The sequence below is a fragment of the Pogoniulus pusillus genome, chromosome 10, assembly GCF_015220805.1.
Source record: "Pogoniulus pusillus isolate bPogPus1 chromosome 10, bPogPus1.pri, whole genome shotgun sequence".
Taxonomy (NCBI): domain Eukaryota; kingdom Metazoa; phylum Chordata; class Aves; order Piciformes; family Lybiidae; genus Pogoniulus; species Pogoniulus pusillus.
In genome coordinates this window covers 2180141-2200637 of record NC_087273.1, presented here as the reverse complement: position 1 = coordinate 2200637, position 20497 = coordinate 2180141, and the positions used below count along the sequence as shown (strand labels likewise).

Sequence of the window (20497 nt, the reverse complement as noted above, 5' to 3'; positions counted from 1 at the left end):
ATAATCCTACTATTTTCAGTGCCTGAGTCTTACTGCTAAAATATGTCTTCTTGTAGTTCTGTGTTATCAAGCCAATTGATCTGCAATTCAAATCAAGCCAATTAAACTGCAATTTAAACTGCATCCAGTTCTGGAGCTACTGCATCCAGTTCTGGAGCCCCTATTACAAGAGGGATGTGAAGATGCTGGAGTGTGTCCAGAGCAGGGCCACGAGGATGCTCAGAGGGCTGCAGCAGCTCTGCTGTGAGGACAGACTGAAAGAGTTGGGGCTATGCAGGCTGGAGAAGAGGAGGCTCCTGGTCACCTTCTTGTGGCCTTCCAGGATCTGAATGGGGCCTACAAAAAAGCTGGGGAGGGACTTTTTAGGCTCTCAGGTAGTGACAGGACTGGGGAGAATGGAGCAGAGATGGAGGTGAGGAAATTCAGCCTGGCCATGAGGAGGAAGTTGTTGAGCATGAGAGTGGTGAGAGGCTGGAATGAGTTGCCCCGGGAGGTGGTTGAGGCCCCGTCCCTGGAGGTGTTTAAGGCCAGGCTGGATGAGGCTGTGGCCAGCCTGATCTAGGGCAGTGCCCCTGCCTGTGGCAGGGGGGATTGGAACCGGCTGACCCTTGTGGTCTCTTCCAACCCTGACTGATTCTATGATTCTAAATAGTGGAGCCCTCCTCAGCAAGTACAATTGCATTGAAGCGCAGGTTAGGCCTCTTTTTTCCCCAATTATTATTCTATGAACAACAAATTTACTGAGCAAACATTCCAAAAAAGTGTCAACAAGCACTGCTGTCAATAACAACACTACATAATTTAAGAAGCAATCCTACTTGGGTTCTACCTATACAATTTTCTCAACCTGCTTTTTCCCTCTGTTAGAGTTGCAACAGTGGCCTTAGTTTAGAGAACAGTGTGGTACTAAGCCCTTACAACCAAGGCCAGAGAGCAATTTTAGTACTTTACTGTAAAGAGTGAAAAAGAAAGGCAAAATCAATTTAAATATCACATCTTTTCAGGTGTGTGAAAAAGAGTTTTTATGCTTTTCTGCTTTTAAGTTCCTGTTCTCCCTTCCTCCATTGCAACTGGTAAAGTATGGAAAATATTTTACTAAGGAGAATATTTTGCTCTGTCCTCTTTCATGTAACAAGAAAGATATGATTCTTCATAACAAAATACCAACATCATCATACAAGCAATACAATAACTTCTTTTTTTAATTAATATATCATTATTTTTGGACTGTACTTTCTAGAGGTCATTGAATTCAACAGTAGGATGCAAAAAGCATTATGTAACTGCATAGTGATTCTATCCATAGCTAGTCTAGAGGAGACACAGGATAAAAGAGCTAACAGCATTATGTTTGAAGCCACAAAACAATACTGATGAATGGAAAGTTCCTCTTTTTATCAGGTTGCTCCCCAAAAGCATAGTCAGAGGCATCCCAGTATCCACAGAAGGAGGCAACACGCTGGCCAAAGCAAATCTTTGATAGCTTCTGCCATGTTCTCGCATGTGCCATAAACTCAATCTAGATGGCATTATTCAGTCAAGTGGGTGGTTTATTTTGCTGGTTCAAATTTACCAGTAAAATATTCTCTTCAAACCAATTATTTTCTCCTCCAACCTCCTCAGCGATTTCACAGGCTCTGTACTGCGCCTCGACGTCAACACTGATCTGTGCCATGTCCCTTACTCCATCCCGCGCAGCAATCCACATTTCAACAGCACAAACCAACCGCCAGAGATTTTTGCACATGGACTCCACAATCCAGGCCGGTAAGTGCTGTGTCCAGTTCTGGGCCTCTCCATTTAAGAAGGATGTTGAGGTACCTGAACATATCCAGAGAAGGGCAGCAAGGCTGGTGAGAGGGCTAGAGCACAGCCCTGTGAGGAGAGGCTGAGGGAGCTGGGGGTGTGCAGCCTGCAGCAGAGGAGGCTCAGGGCAGAGCTCATTGCTGTCTGCAGCTACCTGAAGGGAGGTTGTAGCCAGGTGGGGTTGGCCTCTTCTCTCAGGCAACCAGCAACAGAAGGGGACATGGACTCAAGCTGTACCAAGGGAGGTCTAGGCTGGATGTTAGAAGGAAGTTCTTGACAGGGAAAATTATTGGCATTGGAATGGGCTGCCCAGGGAGGTGGTGGAGTCACCATCCCTGGAGGTGTTCAAGAAAGGACTGGCTGGGGCATTTAGTGCCATGGTCTGGTTGATTGTCTAGGGCTGGGTGCTAGGTTGGGCTGGATGAGCTTGGAGGTCTCTTCCAACCTGGTTGATTCTGTGATTCTGTAAGTTTCAATTAAACTGGATTCCTCTGGAGCTGGAAATGTTGCTTTCAACCAGAAATCTCAGATACACTGCGGTAACAAAGTTCTGCTAAGAAAAGCATCGGTGCACTTTGGAACATTCCACTTCTACCTCCCCACATATGGCACACTTAGAAACAAATGTACACTGGCAAAGAGGAAGGAGAAGAGATGCTGGAATGAGAGAAACAAAGCACAGGATTTTTTGTTTTATTGAATAATAAAATCACTACCTTTATGAAAGGAGAGAACTTAAAGCAGAATCAGAATGGTTTAGGTTGAAAGGGACCTCAAGGATCATCCAGTTCTGACCTCCTGCCATAAGCAGGGACACCTCCCACTAGAACAGGTTGCTCAAGGCCTCATCCAGCCTGGCCTTGAACACCTCCAAGGAGGGAGCAAAGAGGAGAGAGTTGATAAAGAACAGCTGAGATGGAAATCTCAACTGAAAAAATAAAGGCACGTGGAAAGCAAATGGGAACATCTGGCAACGGCTAAACAATAACAAGGAGGAGAGCAATACTTTTACTAAACAACACATAAGTCAGCATATTAGGTGGGTGGTAGCACCGAAGAGACATTTCAAGTCATGGTTTGAAAAAGAAAGATCCTTAAGTTGTTCGGATAAGAAGCTCAATCTTGGGACTTTACAACAGTCCAAAATTTCTGCACCATATGACTCAAGCTTTGGTCAAAACATGGTTCACATCAAGTGCTATTGAGCAGAGAAGATTTCATCAGTGGGAAGAAAGGGTTTTCCTTTACTATGTATAAAAGGTGGTGCAAGGAATGGGAAAGGTCTATTCTTTCTTTTCTATGCATTTGATCCACTTCTCAGGTACTTTGGCTCAGTATGAAATGAGTCTCTCAAAGGAGTAGGCACCACAAGAAATGATTACCCTTCAAAACATGACGCTTCCCACTGTTGATGGAGAATTACACATTATGAAGTCATCTATCTGATGGATTTTCTTCCATTGTTTTGGTTGGCAGATGTGCTGTGGACCGCCACCCAACAGATGTAAACATCAATTTAACTATCCTTTGCTCAGACTCAAATGGGAAGAACAGATCTTCAGCAAGAATCTTGCAAATAATAAAGGGTAAAGACTATGGTAAGTTCCATCCAGGGTAAAGCTACTGAGAACAGCTTCTACACCCATGGAATCAGGAAGCAGCAGAAAACAGATAAAGGACTGTATAGGTATGATAGGTAACTTACAGAATAGCTAACCTACATGAGATAGAACTTACAAAAAGCATGGCACAAACAGGTAAGAGATGCAAGAGAAAAGCAGCCTCTGCTTGGCCTTTTTTCTGGCTGGGTGTGCTTAGAGGACTGCTGAGCCCTGCAGAACCAGTGCCAGCCACTGTTCCAGAGCACCTGCCTGCTGAAGGGAGCAGATTCTGGAGCTGAGAAAGGTCTGAAGCAGTTGCTTGTGGCTCTGCAGTGCTGTTGGGCACTGCTCTGTGTTGAGAGCAGTACTTCTAGGGCCTGGGCCCAGTGGTCTGGAAGCTTGGAGCAGGAGGCTGGATGAGGCATTTAGTGCCATGGGTTAGTTAATTAGAAGGGTTAGGTGAAAGGCTGGACTCGATGATCCTAGAGATCTTTTCCAACCCAGCTAAGTCTGTGATGCTGTGAAATGACTCAGCTTTGTCCCTGCTTATGTAAAATATCACATAAATGAGATTTAAGAAATATGCCAGTTGCCAGTTTGTCAAAGATGTCCCTGTTGCTGCATAAGATGGCTCTTAAAGAAAAGATTTTGCAGCATCAGGAAGGGATGGAAAAGTATTCCTAGCCATTCACAAATAACCCTTTAAGATACAAACCAGAAACCCTATGTAATGTGCCTCTCATAATGCAAAAAAAGGAGAGAGACAACAGCAAAGCACTGAACCAAAAAAATAGGGAACTGAGCTCCCTTTAAAGGTTGCTAAAAATGAAAAATGTAGAAAAATGCACAGTGCTTCTGCTTCATAACAAATGGATTGTTTGGCTTACACTTCTAAACCAGAAACTTACTCAATTAGAGACTTAAAATGTTAAAGTGTTTGATGTTCCCTCTGAATTGTTATGATTGTCTGTCACAATTATAGGTTAATGTTTAACTGTGGTACTCTCTGAGATCACTTGCTAGTCCAGGCAAGCCAGGTGACAGTTACTCTGAGTAACTTGGTTGACCATTTATCAGCTTGTAAATTCATGCTGATAAAAGATGATAAGTGCCAAGGGTGTGTAAAGGCATCAAGAATTGGTCTATCTCTTGGAACCTAGCAGTTTCTGGCTTTATTCACAGCACTCATTCTCCCACCCAGACTTAAAAGCAGAGCAGCTGTGCTGGCTGGTACAAGAGTACACAACAGCACTGTACAATTGTTGTACTTCAGTTATTGCATCTATCTTCTGTCTTCATTTTATAGAAGCCAAACCAAAGAATAATATTTGGTAAACCACTGCTCCAGTGGAATTTCCACTGCATCTTTACTGCAGTGTAAATGAAGCAATATTGTGTCCATCCAGAACAGCTTGCCAGTATTAATACTAGGCTGTGGGTCAGTTGCTTCAATAAAACAAACATTTCAGCTTTTATTCTTATAATCTAGGAGATTATTTTATCAGAGACTTGCAGATAGCTGTCCAACTGGAAAACAAAGCTTTCTACAAAACAAAAAGGTCTCTTGACTGTGGCTTTAATGAAGAATAAAGCAGCTGGCATGTTAAATTGAGCCTGCTTCTATCCTCGGCATAAATAGTAACATTTACACTGAAACTTCCTTCAAGACCTTATTTGATATGATTAAACTCTGCACTTTTGTCAAAAAAGAACAGCAGTGAAGTGCAGGAACTGCAACTCCAGCAGCAGTGTAAAATAGATTACCACAGGAAGCTACGGCCAGCAGCACTAGTGTTTATGGGATGTAACATGCACACTGGCTTTGAAACTGATTTTGAAAGAGTTTCTCAGGCCACTAAGAGGCTCTGAAAACAAGTTCTGCTGAAAGTCACTGGGCTTTCTGCTCTGAGATACTGGAAGCACTTTACAGTGAAGGGGTTTAATTGTACTGCTGAAGTTCAGGAGATCCATTCTGCAGACTGTATTGACACGTAGAAGTCAATAGCAGTAATCACATCAACTTCAATGAAAGTCCAACCTAATCCTTCTATAGTTTTATTCTCCCAGACTGTGCACAGGGAAGGAAGCAATTACAGCCTCTCCTATCTAAATCCCTAACTGCTTGCTTCACAAACAGCCTTTGTTGTCATTTTCTGCCTTTTTAATGTTTCGTTCCCAGCAATGCATCTTGAATTTTGAGGACTGTTTAATTGAAATGAATTGGTTTTATGGCAGTAATAGCATTGTGATCAATGTGAACTGCAATCTGCAGCTGCCTATGATCTAATGCTAGGGTAGTTCTTTTTCAGAAAGTGAGCCTTCACTTTTAGAATTCAAACCATTCAGCAGTGGATCCTTGGTTGGAGGATTTGTCTATCGAGGCTGCCAGTCTGAAAGGCTCTATGGAAGCTACGTATTTGGAGACCGCAATGGGTAGGCTTCTTATAACTCCTAAACAAGAATGTGTGTAAGGTATACTTAGAGTCATAGAATGCACTGGCTCGGAAGGGTCCTCCAGAGGTCAGCTAGGCCAACCACCCTGCAGTCAGCAGGGACATCCCCAACTAGATCAGGTTGCTCAGAGCCCCATCAAGCCTGACCTTGAATGGCCCCAGGGATAAGGCCTCCACCACCTCCCTGGGCAACCTGTTGTAGTGTTTCACCACCCTCACAGTAAAGAACTTCTTCGTTATTGAGAGCCTGTTGTTGAGAGCCACCAATGGCCTTGTCCCTTGCGTTATTCTCAGTTCAGCAGTGTGACAACACAGATTATATTCTAGATTTTGGAAATAAACCAGCCCAGCATTCCAGTGAATGACAACAAGCCTAAGATAACTGAGCCTTGGGGGGGAAAAGTACAAAGACACAGCACTTTTCATTTTAGTTCTATGCCACTTAACATGCAGAATTTACATTATGATGAGAAGAAATGTTAATTGTGGAGCTGCTTCCCAAACAGGTCTAACTGGCAAGACATTGAAAACTTGTGGAGTTTATTGGAACATCACTGATGGAACAAAATAAATGCTTGTAGGAGAAAAGGGCACAGTTTTCCCATGCCAAATAGCTCTCTCAAATGGTTCTTCAGTATGACTTGAACCCAGCTTTGCAATGTTTGAATGGCAGGAAGGGAAATGCTGTGCTTTTTGAGTGTCCAAAAAATAACTGGCATGAACTCCACAGATGTATCTATGTAGCTACTTGCAGCACATATTTATCTACCTACATTACGAAAACCTCTCTATTCAAAATGTAATGTAATAATTTGCTTTGTGTGTTTTTGAATGCAGAAATTTTTTAACACTGCAACAGAGTCCTGCAACCAAACAGTGGCAAGAGAAGCCCCTCTGTCTTGGCAACACTGGCTCATGCAGAGGCTTCTTTTCAGGCCCCGTCTTGGGATTTGGTGAAGATGAATTAGGTAAACAGATGTTATTAAATCATAAGCCTTATCAGTAATGCCTGCTGAACTATTCAAAACTCTAGTACCTGTTTGAAAGAAAGAATCCAAAGGCTAGCTTTCCTTTGCCAGAGCTCCCTACACTGCTTTCAGCCTTGCAAGGAAAAGCAAGAAGAGAAATGGGTTGAAAAAGGCAAGCATTCTTTGAACTTTATCACTCACTGTGACATGATGTTTGATATCCTTGCTTTTATTCCCAACATTACAGACTTAAGGGGCAAAGATACTGCATGATCAGACCAAAACCCCTTTTCTCCCTTCCTCCCCAGTTTTGGGTTTTTTAAACCAATTCTCTACAATATGAAACAAACAAACAAAAAGAAACATTCATGATAAATTATCATTCACATTGTTAGCAACAATCTGGGGAAAGTGCATATTTAAACTTTCAAATAGCAGATACTGTTGTGTATTTCAGGGATGAGTGTTTCTTCTGAAGGTTTTTAATGTCACAAGTACAGCCCGATCACAAAAGTCATGTCTTTGACACCTTGGGAAAGGAGAACTAAGTTACTGTGTTTGTTTCTTCAACAGGTGAGATTTACATATTATCAAGCAGTAAAAGCATGACACAGCCTCACAGTGGAAAGCTCTACAAGATCATTGACCCAAAAAGGTGAGCACTGCATTTCCCACTAAGATCAGTTTTTTCTTTCAGCAGGTTAAAAACCAAAGGTAAATGTAGTTCTTTCCCTGTAGCTGAATTATGAGATACTGACATTCAAAAGAAGATAAATTCTCAGTGTAGGTGAGTTCCTCAGAACAAAGGTGCCACCAGCAGCAAGCTGAACAGATTCACCACAAGTAATCACTGTCAGAACAGCAGCTTCTGGAAATTTTTACTCTTCAACCTTATGCTCAGTACTGCCCAATTTCCCACCTAGATTCATTCACATTCTTCATGTTTCATAGGAGTGGAGATACATTTAGTGGACCAGTACAGGTAAAAGATAATCCTGGTAGTTCTGCAGCCAAGTAACTTGTAGATAGCACAGAGATTACACAGCATCAGTGAAAGGCAGATGCTAGCATTGTCCCCAGCACTACTGCTTCCTTACCTGCCATTGCAGTGGGACAGTGCACAGCAGGAGCTGGCTCTAAAGGTTAGTACTGGCTGACAATACCTACTCTGTATACTGAAAAGCTGCTACAGAAAAGAATTTGACGGTACAAGCTAGCAAACAAGCCATGCCCATCACTTCTAATCTCACTTCCTCAGTTTCAGTTCTGTCATAACTAAGCCCCAAGTGACAAATTCAGGCTTTCCCAAACATCTCTTCAGCTGTGTAGGAGGTACCACCAACGGAGAATAATGGAGAGAACCGCAGTGGGTGTGAATTGTCACTGCTTACCAGGTTTCAACATCCTCCCACACCCCTGCATTTACCTGTCTCTCCCTGGAAAGAAACCTTCTGTCCTTGGACTGTGTGCCAAAAATACACTAAATTCTGTAACAGCTCTTAAAGCACTGTTCCCAAAAGCTTAGAAATCCCACTCAAATTGTTTATAAGACATGGAATTAATATGATTGGTTTAACTATTTAAATTTACCAATTGTAAAGTGAGGCTAAATGAAACTTGTCAAACTGGAGTTTCTCAAGGTGTGATCTTTGCAGAGCAGTTAGAGCTATGAAAATATTGAGGAATCTGGAAAGACCTGCAAAAATGCAGTTCCCAGCGTGACTCAGGGGCCCCAGAAGCAGTAGGAGTAGATAACTAGGAAATACTCCCTTTATCTGGAGAAATGCCTTTTTCTTCCTGACAAATCTTGCTTCTCTATCAGACCAAGTCTGTGGCTTGTAAAGGCACCACATCCATCCTGCAAACCCAATCAAAAGTAACACAAAGTGAAACGTTCAACAGAGGTTAAGTTTGTTGCGTTCATTACTTTGACCACATCATGCTCCGCAGAAGCAACCCATCAGCTTCTAGTTCAGGATGCCTCCCTGTAAGCACCACCTATGGTTAGGTTGCATTTGTGGTTTTGCTGTTGACTGCTAAGACAGGAATTCATTTTCTTGTCAGAATTTCAATTCTAAAAATGATTATTGGCCCAACAAGTGAATTCAGTCCTAAATTCAGGCGATACTAAGCTGCAGTAGAGTTTTGGTGGTTTATAACTACACTCTCCCAAAGCTTTAGCAAATAATTGGGAAGCAGATGTTACTGCAGGTTAGTGCAGACTGTCAGTCAAGGTTATGATGTATGTTTTATTTATGCTTTCTGGTATTAAAAACATTTTTTTTTGAACAAAACTTGCCATTCTTACCAGGATTGTTTAGTCTGTTGGTGTATGGTTTTAAGTGAATTTTACACCCTAAATCCACTATTAGGATCTAATTACATGGGGCTGCCTTGTTTGACCTCGGCTTTTTGTTCTTGTTACCTCTTCCAGTAGGGTGGTCTTCAGCTGACATACCTGAAAGGCCAGACCTCCCATTGCTGTGCTCACGGTTGGCTGTTTTCGTGTGTGGAAAAGGGTCAAGGCTGTGTTTGGTTACTGGTGAAAGTAACCAGAAAACTCTGAGCTCCTTTTGTACATCGGCACACAGCTGAAATGCAGCAGGGCTGTGGCAAAGGGATGCCAGCTTTGCTAATGTTTGTTAGAAAGATGGGATCAGTTTCATTCAGGCAAAGTTTGGAGTTTGGTTGTTTTTCAATCTCACACCACTGCAGGCTTTTAAGTGAAGGATAATGAGTTACTTCCACAGAAGAGCATGGCAGTTCTGTTTACCATTGCATGCTAAGTTCACATTCCACATGTAAGCAGTTCAGAAGTTCCATGGCTTTGGCAAATGCTCATGTAAAGCTTCGTTAATACAATATTAATTGCATTTACATGCTAATATTTTTTGCATGGTAATATTTTAGTGTCTTCCTCATGGTATATGCCATGCAAACACATCAAATATAAGTGTAAACCCTAGCACAGGAAGCTTTCTAGAAGACAAAACAGGTAGGCTATGAATATCAGGCATGAATGAAGACAGCAAAGTATTGATTTGTCAGATCTTAGAAATACAGTGCTTAAAAAAACCTGCAAGAGGCAGCCCCTGGCAGAGAGGAGGGAGGGGAGACCTCATCACTTTCTGGTCTGGTCTCTTCCCAGAGGTAAATAGTGATAGAACAAGAGTGAATGGCCTCAAGCTGCCACTGAGTAGGTTTAGACTGGACATTAGGAAACATTTTTTCACAGAAGAGTGGTCAGACATTGGAATGGGCTGCCCAGGGAGGTGGTTGAGTCACCATCCCTGGAGGTGTTTAAAAGTTGTTTGGATATGTTGCTTGGAGATATGGTTTAGGATGAACCTTGTAGAGTAGGGCTATAGGTTGTTGATGATCCTGAGGGGCTTTTCCAACCAGAATGTTTCTGTGATTCTGTATCAGTTGTAATTTAAACATTATTACCAGTTGTTCTTTGAAACCCATCAAGGGGAGCAGACCAAGCAGTAGGAAAATGAACTTTGGAAGGTGGTAAAGCAGTCATAGTGTGGCTTTGTAAGTCTTTGTTTGGAACACTTCTTTAAGGTCACTTTTATCTATAGGCAAATTAAAGGTAAAATGAAGGAGATTCAGAGAAAAGTGCTCAAACTGATGGACAAGGCAAAATATTTCCATTAAAAATAGGACTAAACCAAGAAAGGTTTATAGTGTGATGTTTTAAGTGTTTGCCACTGCCAATACAGTGATTTCAAAGAGGATGAATAATTTATTTGACCAGAATGGCTCACTGGAGCCAGTAGGTGATGTCCACAGAAGTGTCAGAGCTCAAGTAATTGTCCTTGCACATGGAAGATTTCCTTTTCCTCTCCTTCTAACACCTTATAGATCTGGATTTCAATATGTTTTGTATCAACAGCCATAATAGCTGCTTTCCATTGGGCTGAAACGTGAACTTGATTCAAACCATCTCAGTCCTCTTTCATGCCCCTCCAGAGTATGTAATTCCACTTATCATCCTTTCCGTCATCACCTTTGGGATTTCCTCTATCAGAGAGCATTCCCTAACAGACTGATGCCAAACACCAAGGGACAATATCTAGGTCATACCTCATTTTGGCAGGCTCTTTATAAAAACATTGGTGATTTTGTTTTCCAGTCAGTCAAGAGCATTTGGTAGTATGATAGCAGAGCAGCACTGGTGGAAGCATTTCTATGGAAATGAAAATGCAGCAGCATATGGTACTAAACTAATCTGCATCAAGATACTCAGTTCTGATGGGTTGTAGATATGCACTGAAGCTACTACTGGAAACTCTGTGTAGAATGAGCCAATTTTGTTGGTGAATGCTGTCACCAGCCCAGGTGGGCTGTGTGATTTCTTTTTGTTCAGAAAGTTACTATCCCTTAAGTCATTTGAGGGAATAGAAAGCCAGAATTAATGTCTAATTATGTTTAGTTTAGCCAGAGCATGCAAAATTCTTATCTCATTTACCTCCCCACATGCAGTTACTATTCCCCTAAGAGACACTAAAGAGAAATTAGAGCTTTTTCACAAATACCAGCCCAGAGAGTTTCACTTTGCAGAAGTGCTTCACAAAAACTCCTTTGTACCCAGGATGGAAAAAGCGAGGGATTTTTTTCAATCACATCACAGCTCACTGACTGTAAAAGTTTTTGTTTTGGTTTGTGATTTTTTTTTTGTCCTCCTTTTTAATTTTTTTCAGTCTTTCTAGCATTGGCTCTTAAGGAGTTCTCAGTTTTTATCGCTTTATAAGGGAAAAAACAGCTCAGTTTATCTTTTGCTTATTTTCTGGAGCCTGCAGGAAGCCTCTGCCATGCTAAAGAAAGTCATACATAATAGAGCAGCTTTAGCCCAGTAAGCCAGTCTTTCCCAATTCATCAGTCAAAGTGTTATGCAAGTGGCCCCCTAAATTGATAAATTCCCACAGTGCCTGTTGACCCAGCTGCCAAGTGCTCATGCAGCAGGTGTTGTTTTCATGACCACCCTGACAGTAATACAAACTGTTTAGCAGTTGCATTGACCTCTTAGCTATTAACATTGATACAGGCTTCACTAGGGACTAGTTTTCAAACATGACAGAATTTCTTAAGACTAGAGGTCATGAACAAGTATACCATATAAGAATAAATTTGATATGCTGCTGAGTTTAAATCTTAAAAGCCGTGAGTTTTTTCCACATTATTCCCATGTGGTAAATCTGGAGACAAGTAAGGAGCTTTTGGCATCTCTCCCAGGACTAAAGGTGGACTTTTGAATTTTAGAAGCTGTACCTGAGGAGATGCTATATTCACTCCATGACAAGTAGTAAATTTAGTCCATGACAAGTAGTGAAACACGATTGTTTTTACTTGATATTTTCCCTTACAAAGAGGGGGGGATGCTGAAAGTAATGCACAACCTTTGGTGATAAGCATCATTCTAAAGCCTCATGTCTTGTGTGCAGTTAGTTGAAGCATAACATCCATAGGTTTTGTACCACAAGCAGGATTTCTGTGCCCTTGTCTCTGGTTCCAGTTTGGACAGCCAGAAATTTTGACTGTTTTCTTTCTCACTTTAGTGGGAAAGTACAGATTTTTGATAGAGTGTCAAAGGCATGATGGAGGAATTGTTTTCTCTTCAGCACCATTGTCTTCCTGCTGAATTTGCCCCTCCATTTGCATTGATTTATATATGTCTGAGTTACAGGCTAGCACATACAGCAACTAAATCACTCCCTGTGTTTAGTGGAACTGTGAAGAGATGCACTAAAGAAGGCATGAAATCTTAAGTGGTTCCAGGATGAGTTTCAATCTGTTCAAGCATGCTAGACTTTTATATGCCTCTAAACTAACAGTAGAGGCTACTTTCTTAGACGAGCTCCAGTAATGCAGCAAAAACTATTTTACACAATCTACAGCCAAGAATTCCCAGCTCGCTGCACACGTCAGCAAAGGCACCCAACGGGGGCCCCAGCCCCCAGTACAGCTTTTCCTCCATGTTCCATACATTTAGGGTTGTTATACAGTTTCATGAAAGCATGTTTTAAGAAGCAAGATATACTGTACTGTACTGTATATATGAACAGCTCTTTAAGATAACTAGAATTGTGCAGCCATATAAATAGTCATTATCAGCTACATTTTTGGCTGACTCTCTGCGCAGCAAATAGTGCTTACTGTAAGAGTAATCAAGCTGTACCCTTTAGAGTTTTATAGATTGAGGGAGACAAGGGAAAAAATTCTCTCCAGCTCACAGTGTGGCTCCATCTATTCCTCTCCACTTTCCACGTCAGGAGACACAGTGAAGCACTAGTTATATAAACAAAATCATAGGCTTGTCTAACTGCTGGAAAGATCAACTCCCAACAGTCAGTTTCAAGACTTATGTTATCTCTGTGAGTTTCGCTCCAGCTTATGCGGAGCCTGAAAATTTCCACCCCTTCAAAGCCTTAAGAATGCAAGGTGCAAGTATTGTGGGGCAGAGACTAGTTCTTGACACATGTTGCTACCCTAAGAGCATTCAATTCCTGAGAATTGCTTTTCCCACAGCACAAGTAAGGAAACCCAACTAATTCTCACACACAAGGATTCTACTGCAGCTGCATTTGTACTCCTCATAAGGCACTCTGCCAACCAGAATTTTTTCCATCTTTGTTTCCACTCCACCCCAGCATTAATAAATATTACCCAGGGCTGGTGAGTGCAAGTTATTGATTGACGGTAGAATAAAAAGGCAGGGTTATAGTCACAAGTACCAAGAGCGCCAGAAACCTTTACATCATAAAAGTGAGCAGCTGGATACCAAAGAGTATGATTTCTGCCTCCCAGCTTCCACACAAATAACACCTATTTCCCCTGCCCCCATCTTCCAGCACCACCAGAGATAAATACTTTACATCTGTTAATAAAAGAAATCGTTATCCTCACAAATGAAATATCTCTGTGACCTGTGAGGTCATTCATGCCAAAGACATGCCAATGGAGCTCTTTTCCAAGAGATGCTGCAGGAGCCTGAGCTTATGTTTCCTGCTAAACACAGTCCTGTACTTGTGCTTGAGCAAGAAAAAGAGGATTCCCATTTAATTAGCCTTAACAGAGACAGATGAAGAAAAAATGCAGCTGGATGCAGCTCGCTATAAAGAAACCACCTCACTTTCAGATTTACTTTTTCTTCCCAAAAGGTAGGAGTTAGAAGACAGATCTTTTTGCTTCAAATCTGAACAAGTCTCCACTGAAAATCATATTTTGTAGAACTGTTTCCAAACCAGCATTGCTTGTGAACTTCTTTTGTAATTTTTAAGTGTAGGAATCCAGTTCTGGGATCCTCAATTCAGGAGAGATGTTGAGGTACTGGAAGGTGTACAGAGAAGGGCGAGGAAGCTGGTGAGGGGCCTGGAGCACAGCCCTCTGAGGAGAGGCTGAGGGAGCTGGGGGTGTGCAGCCTGCAGCAGAGGAGGCTCAGGGCAGAGCTCAGTTCTGTCTGCAACTACCTGAAGGGAGGCTGTAGCCAGGTGGGGTTGGGCTCTTCTGCCAGGCAAGCAGCAACAGAATAAGGGGACACAGTCTCAAGTTGTGCCAGGGGAGGTCTAGGCTGGATGTTAGGAGGAAGTTGTTGGCAGAGAGAGTGATTGGCATTGGAATGGGCTGCCCAGGGAGGTGGTGGAGTCACCATCCCTGGAGGTGCTGAAGCAAAGCCTGGCTGGGGCACTTAGTGCCATGGTCTGGTTGATTGGCCAGGGCTGGGTGCTAGGTTGGACTGGATGAGGTTGGAAGTCTCTTCCAACCTGCTTGATTCTATGATTAAAAAATTATTTTTACCTTGTCTAATATTCCTTGATTCTAGGATTACTAACATGACTATGATTCTAGGATTACTAATGTGACTATGATTCTAGCATTACTAACATGACTATGATTCTAGGATTACTAACATTACTATGATTCTAGCATTACTAACATGACTATGATTCTAGGATTACTAACATGACTATGATTCTAGGATTACTAACATGACTATGATTCTAGGATTACTAACATGACTATGATTCTAGCATTACTAACATGACTATGATTCTAGGATTACTAACATTGCTATGATTCTAGGATTACTAACATGACTATGATTCTAGGATTACTAACATGACTATGATTCTAGCATTACTAACATGACTATGATTCTAGGATTACTAACATTACTATGATTCTAGGATTACTAACATGACTATGATTCTAGGATTACTAACATGACTATGATTCTAGGATTACTAACATGACTATGATTCTAGGATTACTAACATGACTATGATTCTATGATACTTTGAACGATGCTACTGTGCACAGAAAAGCCTGCATTCAACTAGTTAATTCTATTTTCTTTATCTTCTTTTTTTCTCTCAACATTTCTTCTTATGTTGAAATAGGAGATAAACAAGGATGCTCAAGTTACCCCCTCTTTTCCTGCCACTGTACTCTGCATATCCTTTCTTTCTCAGTCCAAAGCTTATCCTTTCCTCCACACAGGAGTATCAGTGTTGAGGTTTAATATAAGATGGAGTAATCACTGTAAAAGTTGCTACTCCATCTGTTTGATTGTATTTTGGAGTTTAATACAATGAACAATGTGATTTTCTGTTCTATCTCATGGTTTAATTGGATTCCAGCTGGACACTTATCGAAAGTTTCTTTCACCTCTCCACAAAACTATTAGAATATTTGTCCTGCAAATTTGAACTTAGGAATGTATGGCAGTAGTTGATATTATTTCCTTGAGAATGAGCGATTTCATATTTGTCACTAAAATGGACTTAAATGGGGGCTGTTTAGATCTTTTGGGACATCCACACTTATTCCATGCAATCAAATCCACAGCAGAAACAAAATGTGGTACCTCTGTTGTAGCCTTTTGGTGATCCCATCAGTCTCTAGCTGCTGAACTCAAGACAGCAAGTGAGTGGTCAGTACAATAACATACAGCTAAATTAAAAAAAAACAAACACACCACAACCCAAGCAAGAAATATCTTACAAAGCATTGGAAGTCATATCACAGTTAGGGCACACAGGCATGCTTCAGATAAAGTACTTAATGCTTTACACACTTAACACTACAGGAGGGAAACTGCAGTTCTTTCTTTGTGAAGGAAGATAATGCTGTGCTTTTGTAAAGGAAAAGGCTACAGGACATCCAAACTCTCTTGTGAAACTGACAGAAAAGAATGCATTATGTAAGACTTGACACCAAGTTATGTTCAGGTGCTTAATAAAGCATCCAGACTGTATAATCCAAATAGGATTTCATGAAAATGTGGAATAAAAAATCTGCAAGGTTAAGCTGAACTTGCCATTCAGATTACTCTTTCCAGCATAAGGCTGGAAATAGAAATCAGCTAGGAAAGCAAAAAGACTCCATCAGATTCTGGACTGAATCATACGACTGTGCTGTCTGAAGAAAAGATGAGTAAACTTCAGCACATCAGATAACGATATCATCTAGAGATATGTGTTGCCTACAATAAGCTCTTCAGCAAGCTGGTTTTGCCAGGTTTATGCTTCAAGAATTTTCAAAGACTGTTACTTAATCTCGTAGAAGACCTCTGAAAATAGTTATATGAAGGAACAGCAAATCCCTCTGTATCTTTTTGTAATGCAGCACATTACCTCTGTGTTTGTTGGGGGGGGTGAGAAAAAAGCAATACCCTTAGAACATAGATTTCTCCCACTGATAATATCATAAAAGAGAATCAGATCTTTAGTAAAACCCTAAAGGTTTTCTCTTTGACCCCAGCCTGTAACTACCTGCTTGGTTGATATATTTTTATTCAGGCCTTTAGTCCCTGAAGAATGCAAAAGAACAGCTCAGCCTGCACAGATACTGACATCCGAATGCTCGAGGCATTGTCGGAACGGGCACTGCACTCCCACAGGAAAATGCTGCTGTAATCAAGGCTGGGAAGGAGAGTTCTGCAGAACTGGTTTGTATATAGATTCACAGCAACAAGTGAAAAAATGTGACATGTCATCATTTAGTTCTCTGCTGAGAGGAAATTCTCCTTTTATGTCATTGGCTATTGCTACTGAGAGATTAAAGAAATACTGATCTTATGACTTGTGGGAGAACATAAATCTTTAGATGCAGCTCTCTGACAGATAAGCTGAAAGAGGCAAGGTACGAGAAAGCTGCAGCAAATATGTAGACTAAGAATCTTTCTGCCCTATAGCCCACACAGCACTTAACAGAGATGTCTCATTGCTGTCTACAACTACCTGAAGGGAGGTTGTAGCCAGGTGAGGGTTGGTTTCTTCTCCCAGACAACCAGCAATAGAACAAGGGGACACAGTCTCAAGTTGTGCTGGGGGAAGCATAGGCTGCATGTTGGAAGGAAGTTCTTACTAGAGAGAGTGATTGGCATTGGAATGGGCTGCCCAGGGAGGTGGTGGAGTCACCATTCCTGGAGGTGTTCAAGAAAAGCCTGGATGAGGCACTTAGTGCCATGGTCTGGTTGGCTGGATAGGGCTGGGTGCTAGGCTGGACTGGAAGATCTTGGAGGTCTCTTCCAACCTGGTTGATTCTATGTTCTAGGTTGGATCTAAAGCTACTATTGTAAGAGTACCTTATGAGGCGTCGGTTTCCTCCTAGTGAAATCAAAAAAGCCTCATGACTAAAATCCCCAAACCTGGCTTTATTTAGGGCATTATAATTTTCTGTAAATAAATATTAGAGCTTTATTGTAATGGAGTACACTAAAGAGCAAAATGTCTGCAGATAAGAAAGACACATTGTGGCTATCACAGTGCTGTGGCTCTACGCCAGAGGAAAATACTTACACAACCAAAGTTACTGATGGTTGGTTTAGCAAACACTGGCTACAATTTAAAATAGCATTTATATTTGAGAGACTTCAGCAAGCTGATTAACCTAGAACTCTGTAAGTAAATTGTGAGGATTCTGCTAAAGAGAGAGGGGAGAAGTTTGAAACTTAACTGATAAAAGCTGTTTGAACAATATTCTGGCTCTTTTTTTTTTTCTAAAAGGAATTCAATGTTGTTTCAAGTATAAGTGATTCTAGAGTCAAAGGAGTGTACCTCTGTGGTCAGTTATAGCCTGCTCTGCTAAGGACAGCATGTAGTGCAGAACCCTGCACATGCAATCTCATCCTGACCTGAGATACAGTACTTGCTGCCTTGGAGCTGCTGAAATATCTCACTTACTTCAGGACACTTTTGGGTTGCCTGCATAAGAGATGGAAGGAGGTAGACCACCACTGTTTAAAGATCTAGATGCACTACTTGTCTTGTTCTCAAATGCTAAGGTATTTAGATGCTAAAATCTTTTGAGCTGGCTCTTCAGTGCACCCCAGAATCAGGCAGGAACGTTGGACATTTAGGAAAATCTGAGTTTCAGTCTGTCCTAGGTGACAGCCTCTCAGACAGACAAAATTACCTCCTCCTGCTCCTAATATTCTAAACCATTACAAAATATAGTTACAAAACTTGTACCACTTCCTCCTTTCCGTGTTGGTTTTCATTTCTGTGTCCCTGGAGGTTTAGCTCTTGATGAATGCTGTATCTCTGCGTTTGTGATGCTCTCAACCAACGGCAGAATCGCTCTTTTCTCACCCGCAGCCAAATGTGACCCAGCCTGTCGCCACGGAGGTGTCTGCGTGAGGCCCAATAAGTGCTTGTGTAAAAAAGGCTACCTGGGCCCTCAGTGCGAACAAGTGGATCGAAACATCCGAAGAGTGACGAGGGCAGGTATTCTTGATCAGATCCTAGACATGACATCCTATTTGCTGGATCTAACCAGCTACATTGTATAGTTTCTGGGACTGCTTGGGAGCTACGCTTTTCAACGGGCATTTGTTTTGAATCCTGTCCTTTTGTTTGAACGACTGTGATCCTGCAACAAATACCGCTGATTCGATCGACTTCCTTAATTTAAGTCTGACACCCACCCGTGTGCAGAGCAATTCCGTGTGTGTGTAAATATTGCCGTAGGCCCCGGCAGCCCTGCCGCCCCCAGTAGGTGCACACATACCCATGCAGGCACTATCACCAATATGGTTTTATGGCTAGTGGAATTTGTTATTTTATTTTATTTTTTTTCCATATTTATTTCTTCCTGAGAAATAGTTTACAAAGTAATTCCACTGTAAACCACATTTTCAAAGTCAAAGGACGTGCGTGATGTCTTGATGGATTCTTTGACACCTCCCCAGACTCTCGTGTCTGTACCTATCTGATTCTAGCAATCAGAGCAGCTCTCAACCGTCGCCGCGCAACACTGCTGGACTTAATCAATTCCAGTTGTGGCAGTTTCTAAGGTGAACTGAACTACATCCTGAGACAATATTGCAGAACTCCTTACTGCGTCCCTATCTAGGCAATTCATTGTAAGCCTGTAACCTTCACTTTCAGCCATGTAACTCTATTACAGAATGTTACGCATTTCTTTATCTAGCATAGATGCCAAACCTGGTTATCGCCGCTTAATATCGAGGTTGTTCCGAGTGTTTAAGAATTAAATTATATTCGCATATTTCCGAACCAGTCATCCTAGAAGGTCTGCTTCTTATCTTATATGTTTGATTTAATGATGGGCACTGGGTTCATGTTACTTATTTATATTGTTTTATTTTTATAACATAGACATCACCTAGATGAGACAGATTTACCATGTCCTGTCAAATACTAAAGGTACATTTGTCACCAACTGCATGGGAAGACGGGGAAAAAGAGAGCAAAAAAGGCACTCTTTAGCGTGGTGCGGAGCTAAACTAGAAATGTATCCTTGCGTCAACTTGTTTTCCTTTACAACAGATGAAAAAAAAAAACCCAAACAACCACCAACCACACATAATAAAATTCCAGCATACCTTAAAAGAGAGTGATTTGCCATTGGAATGGGCTGCCCAGGGAGGTGGTGGAGTCACCGTCCCTGGAGGTGTTCAGGGAAAGCCTGGATGAGGCACTTAGTGCCATGGTCTGGTTGATTGGATAGGGCTGAGTGATAGGTCGGACTGGATGAGTGTGGAGGTTTCCTCCAACCTGGTTGACTATACGACATGATTCAATGATAAAGTGATTTTTCACTGTACCAGGACAGGCCAGATTATTCAGGAGTAGGCTGCTGCTGATTTCCCGCTGACCGGGACGCCCCTGGACGAGAGCTCAGATGAGCAGGTGTTGGCTGTGTAAGATGTCACTTGTACAAAACGTGTAATGATGCTCACCAGTTCTAAATGTAAATGTTCCTTGAAGAGCTAACGTAAAACTGAGTCTTTGTAAATGTATCAATAAATATGGTGTACATGCTATAGTCAGCTTTCTAAAGTATTAATAGTCTAATTAGATGCACTCCACAACTGGGGCCCACTTATCTCCAGCTCTAGGCTGTGAGTGGCATTTCCTCGCTCACTGCGTACCGACCATCAGACTTCCTTTGCACTACCTGGTTTTGATAAACTCCTGCCCATGAAGTGAAAGCAGAGTAGCCTTGGTGTGCATATCCCATAGTTCTGATGAGCAGCTGCTCACACCTCAACAATTTACAACACTTCAGCCATACCGCAGTATTCCAGTAGCAAAATTACCCTTTCAGGGCAGTGACATGCAATGGAGTTCCTCCTACAGAAAGCTGTCGGTCTTCATTTAGTAGGTATTCAATCTGAAAGTACAGCATAGCTGCTACT

General features: G+C 41.7%; 1 protein-coding gene across 1 annotated transcript in view; it reads left to right on the top strand.

Moving 5' to 3' along the window:
• The window catches only part of HHIP (hedgehog interacting protein), a 73621-nt gene extending 53497 nt beyond the window's left edge, over nucleotides 1-20124 (top strand). The window contains exons 7-13 of the mRNA XM_064149491.1: nucleotides 1624-1767; nucleotides 3283-3404; nucleotides 5717-5840; nucleotides 6698-6828; nucleotides 7402-7483; nucleotides 16632-16780; nucleotides 18432-20124. Coding sequence (XP_064005561.1) covers nucleotides 1624-1767; nucleotides 3283-3404; nucleotides 5717-5840; nucleotides 6698-6828; nucleotides 7402-7483; nucleotides 16632-16780; nucleotides 18432-18625 — 946 coding nt within the window. The 3' untranslated portion in view covers nucleotides 18626-20124. The remainder of the gene's footprint in view (nucleotides 1-1623; nucleotides 1768-3282; nucleotides 3405-5716; nucleotides 5841-6697; nucleotides 6829-7401; nucleotides 7484-16631; nucleotides 16781-18431) is intronic.
• The last annotated feature ends 373 nt before the right edge of the window (nucleotides 20125-20497 follow it).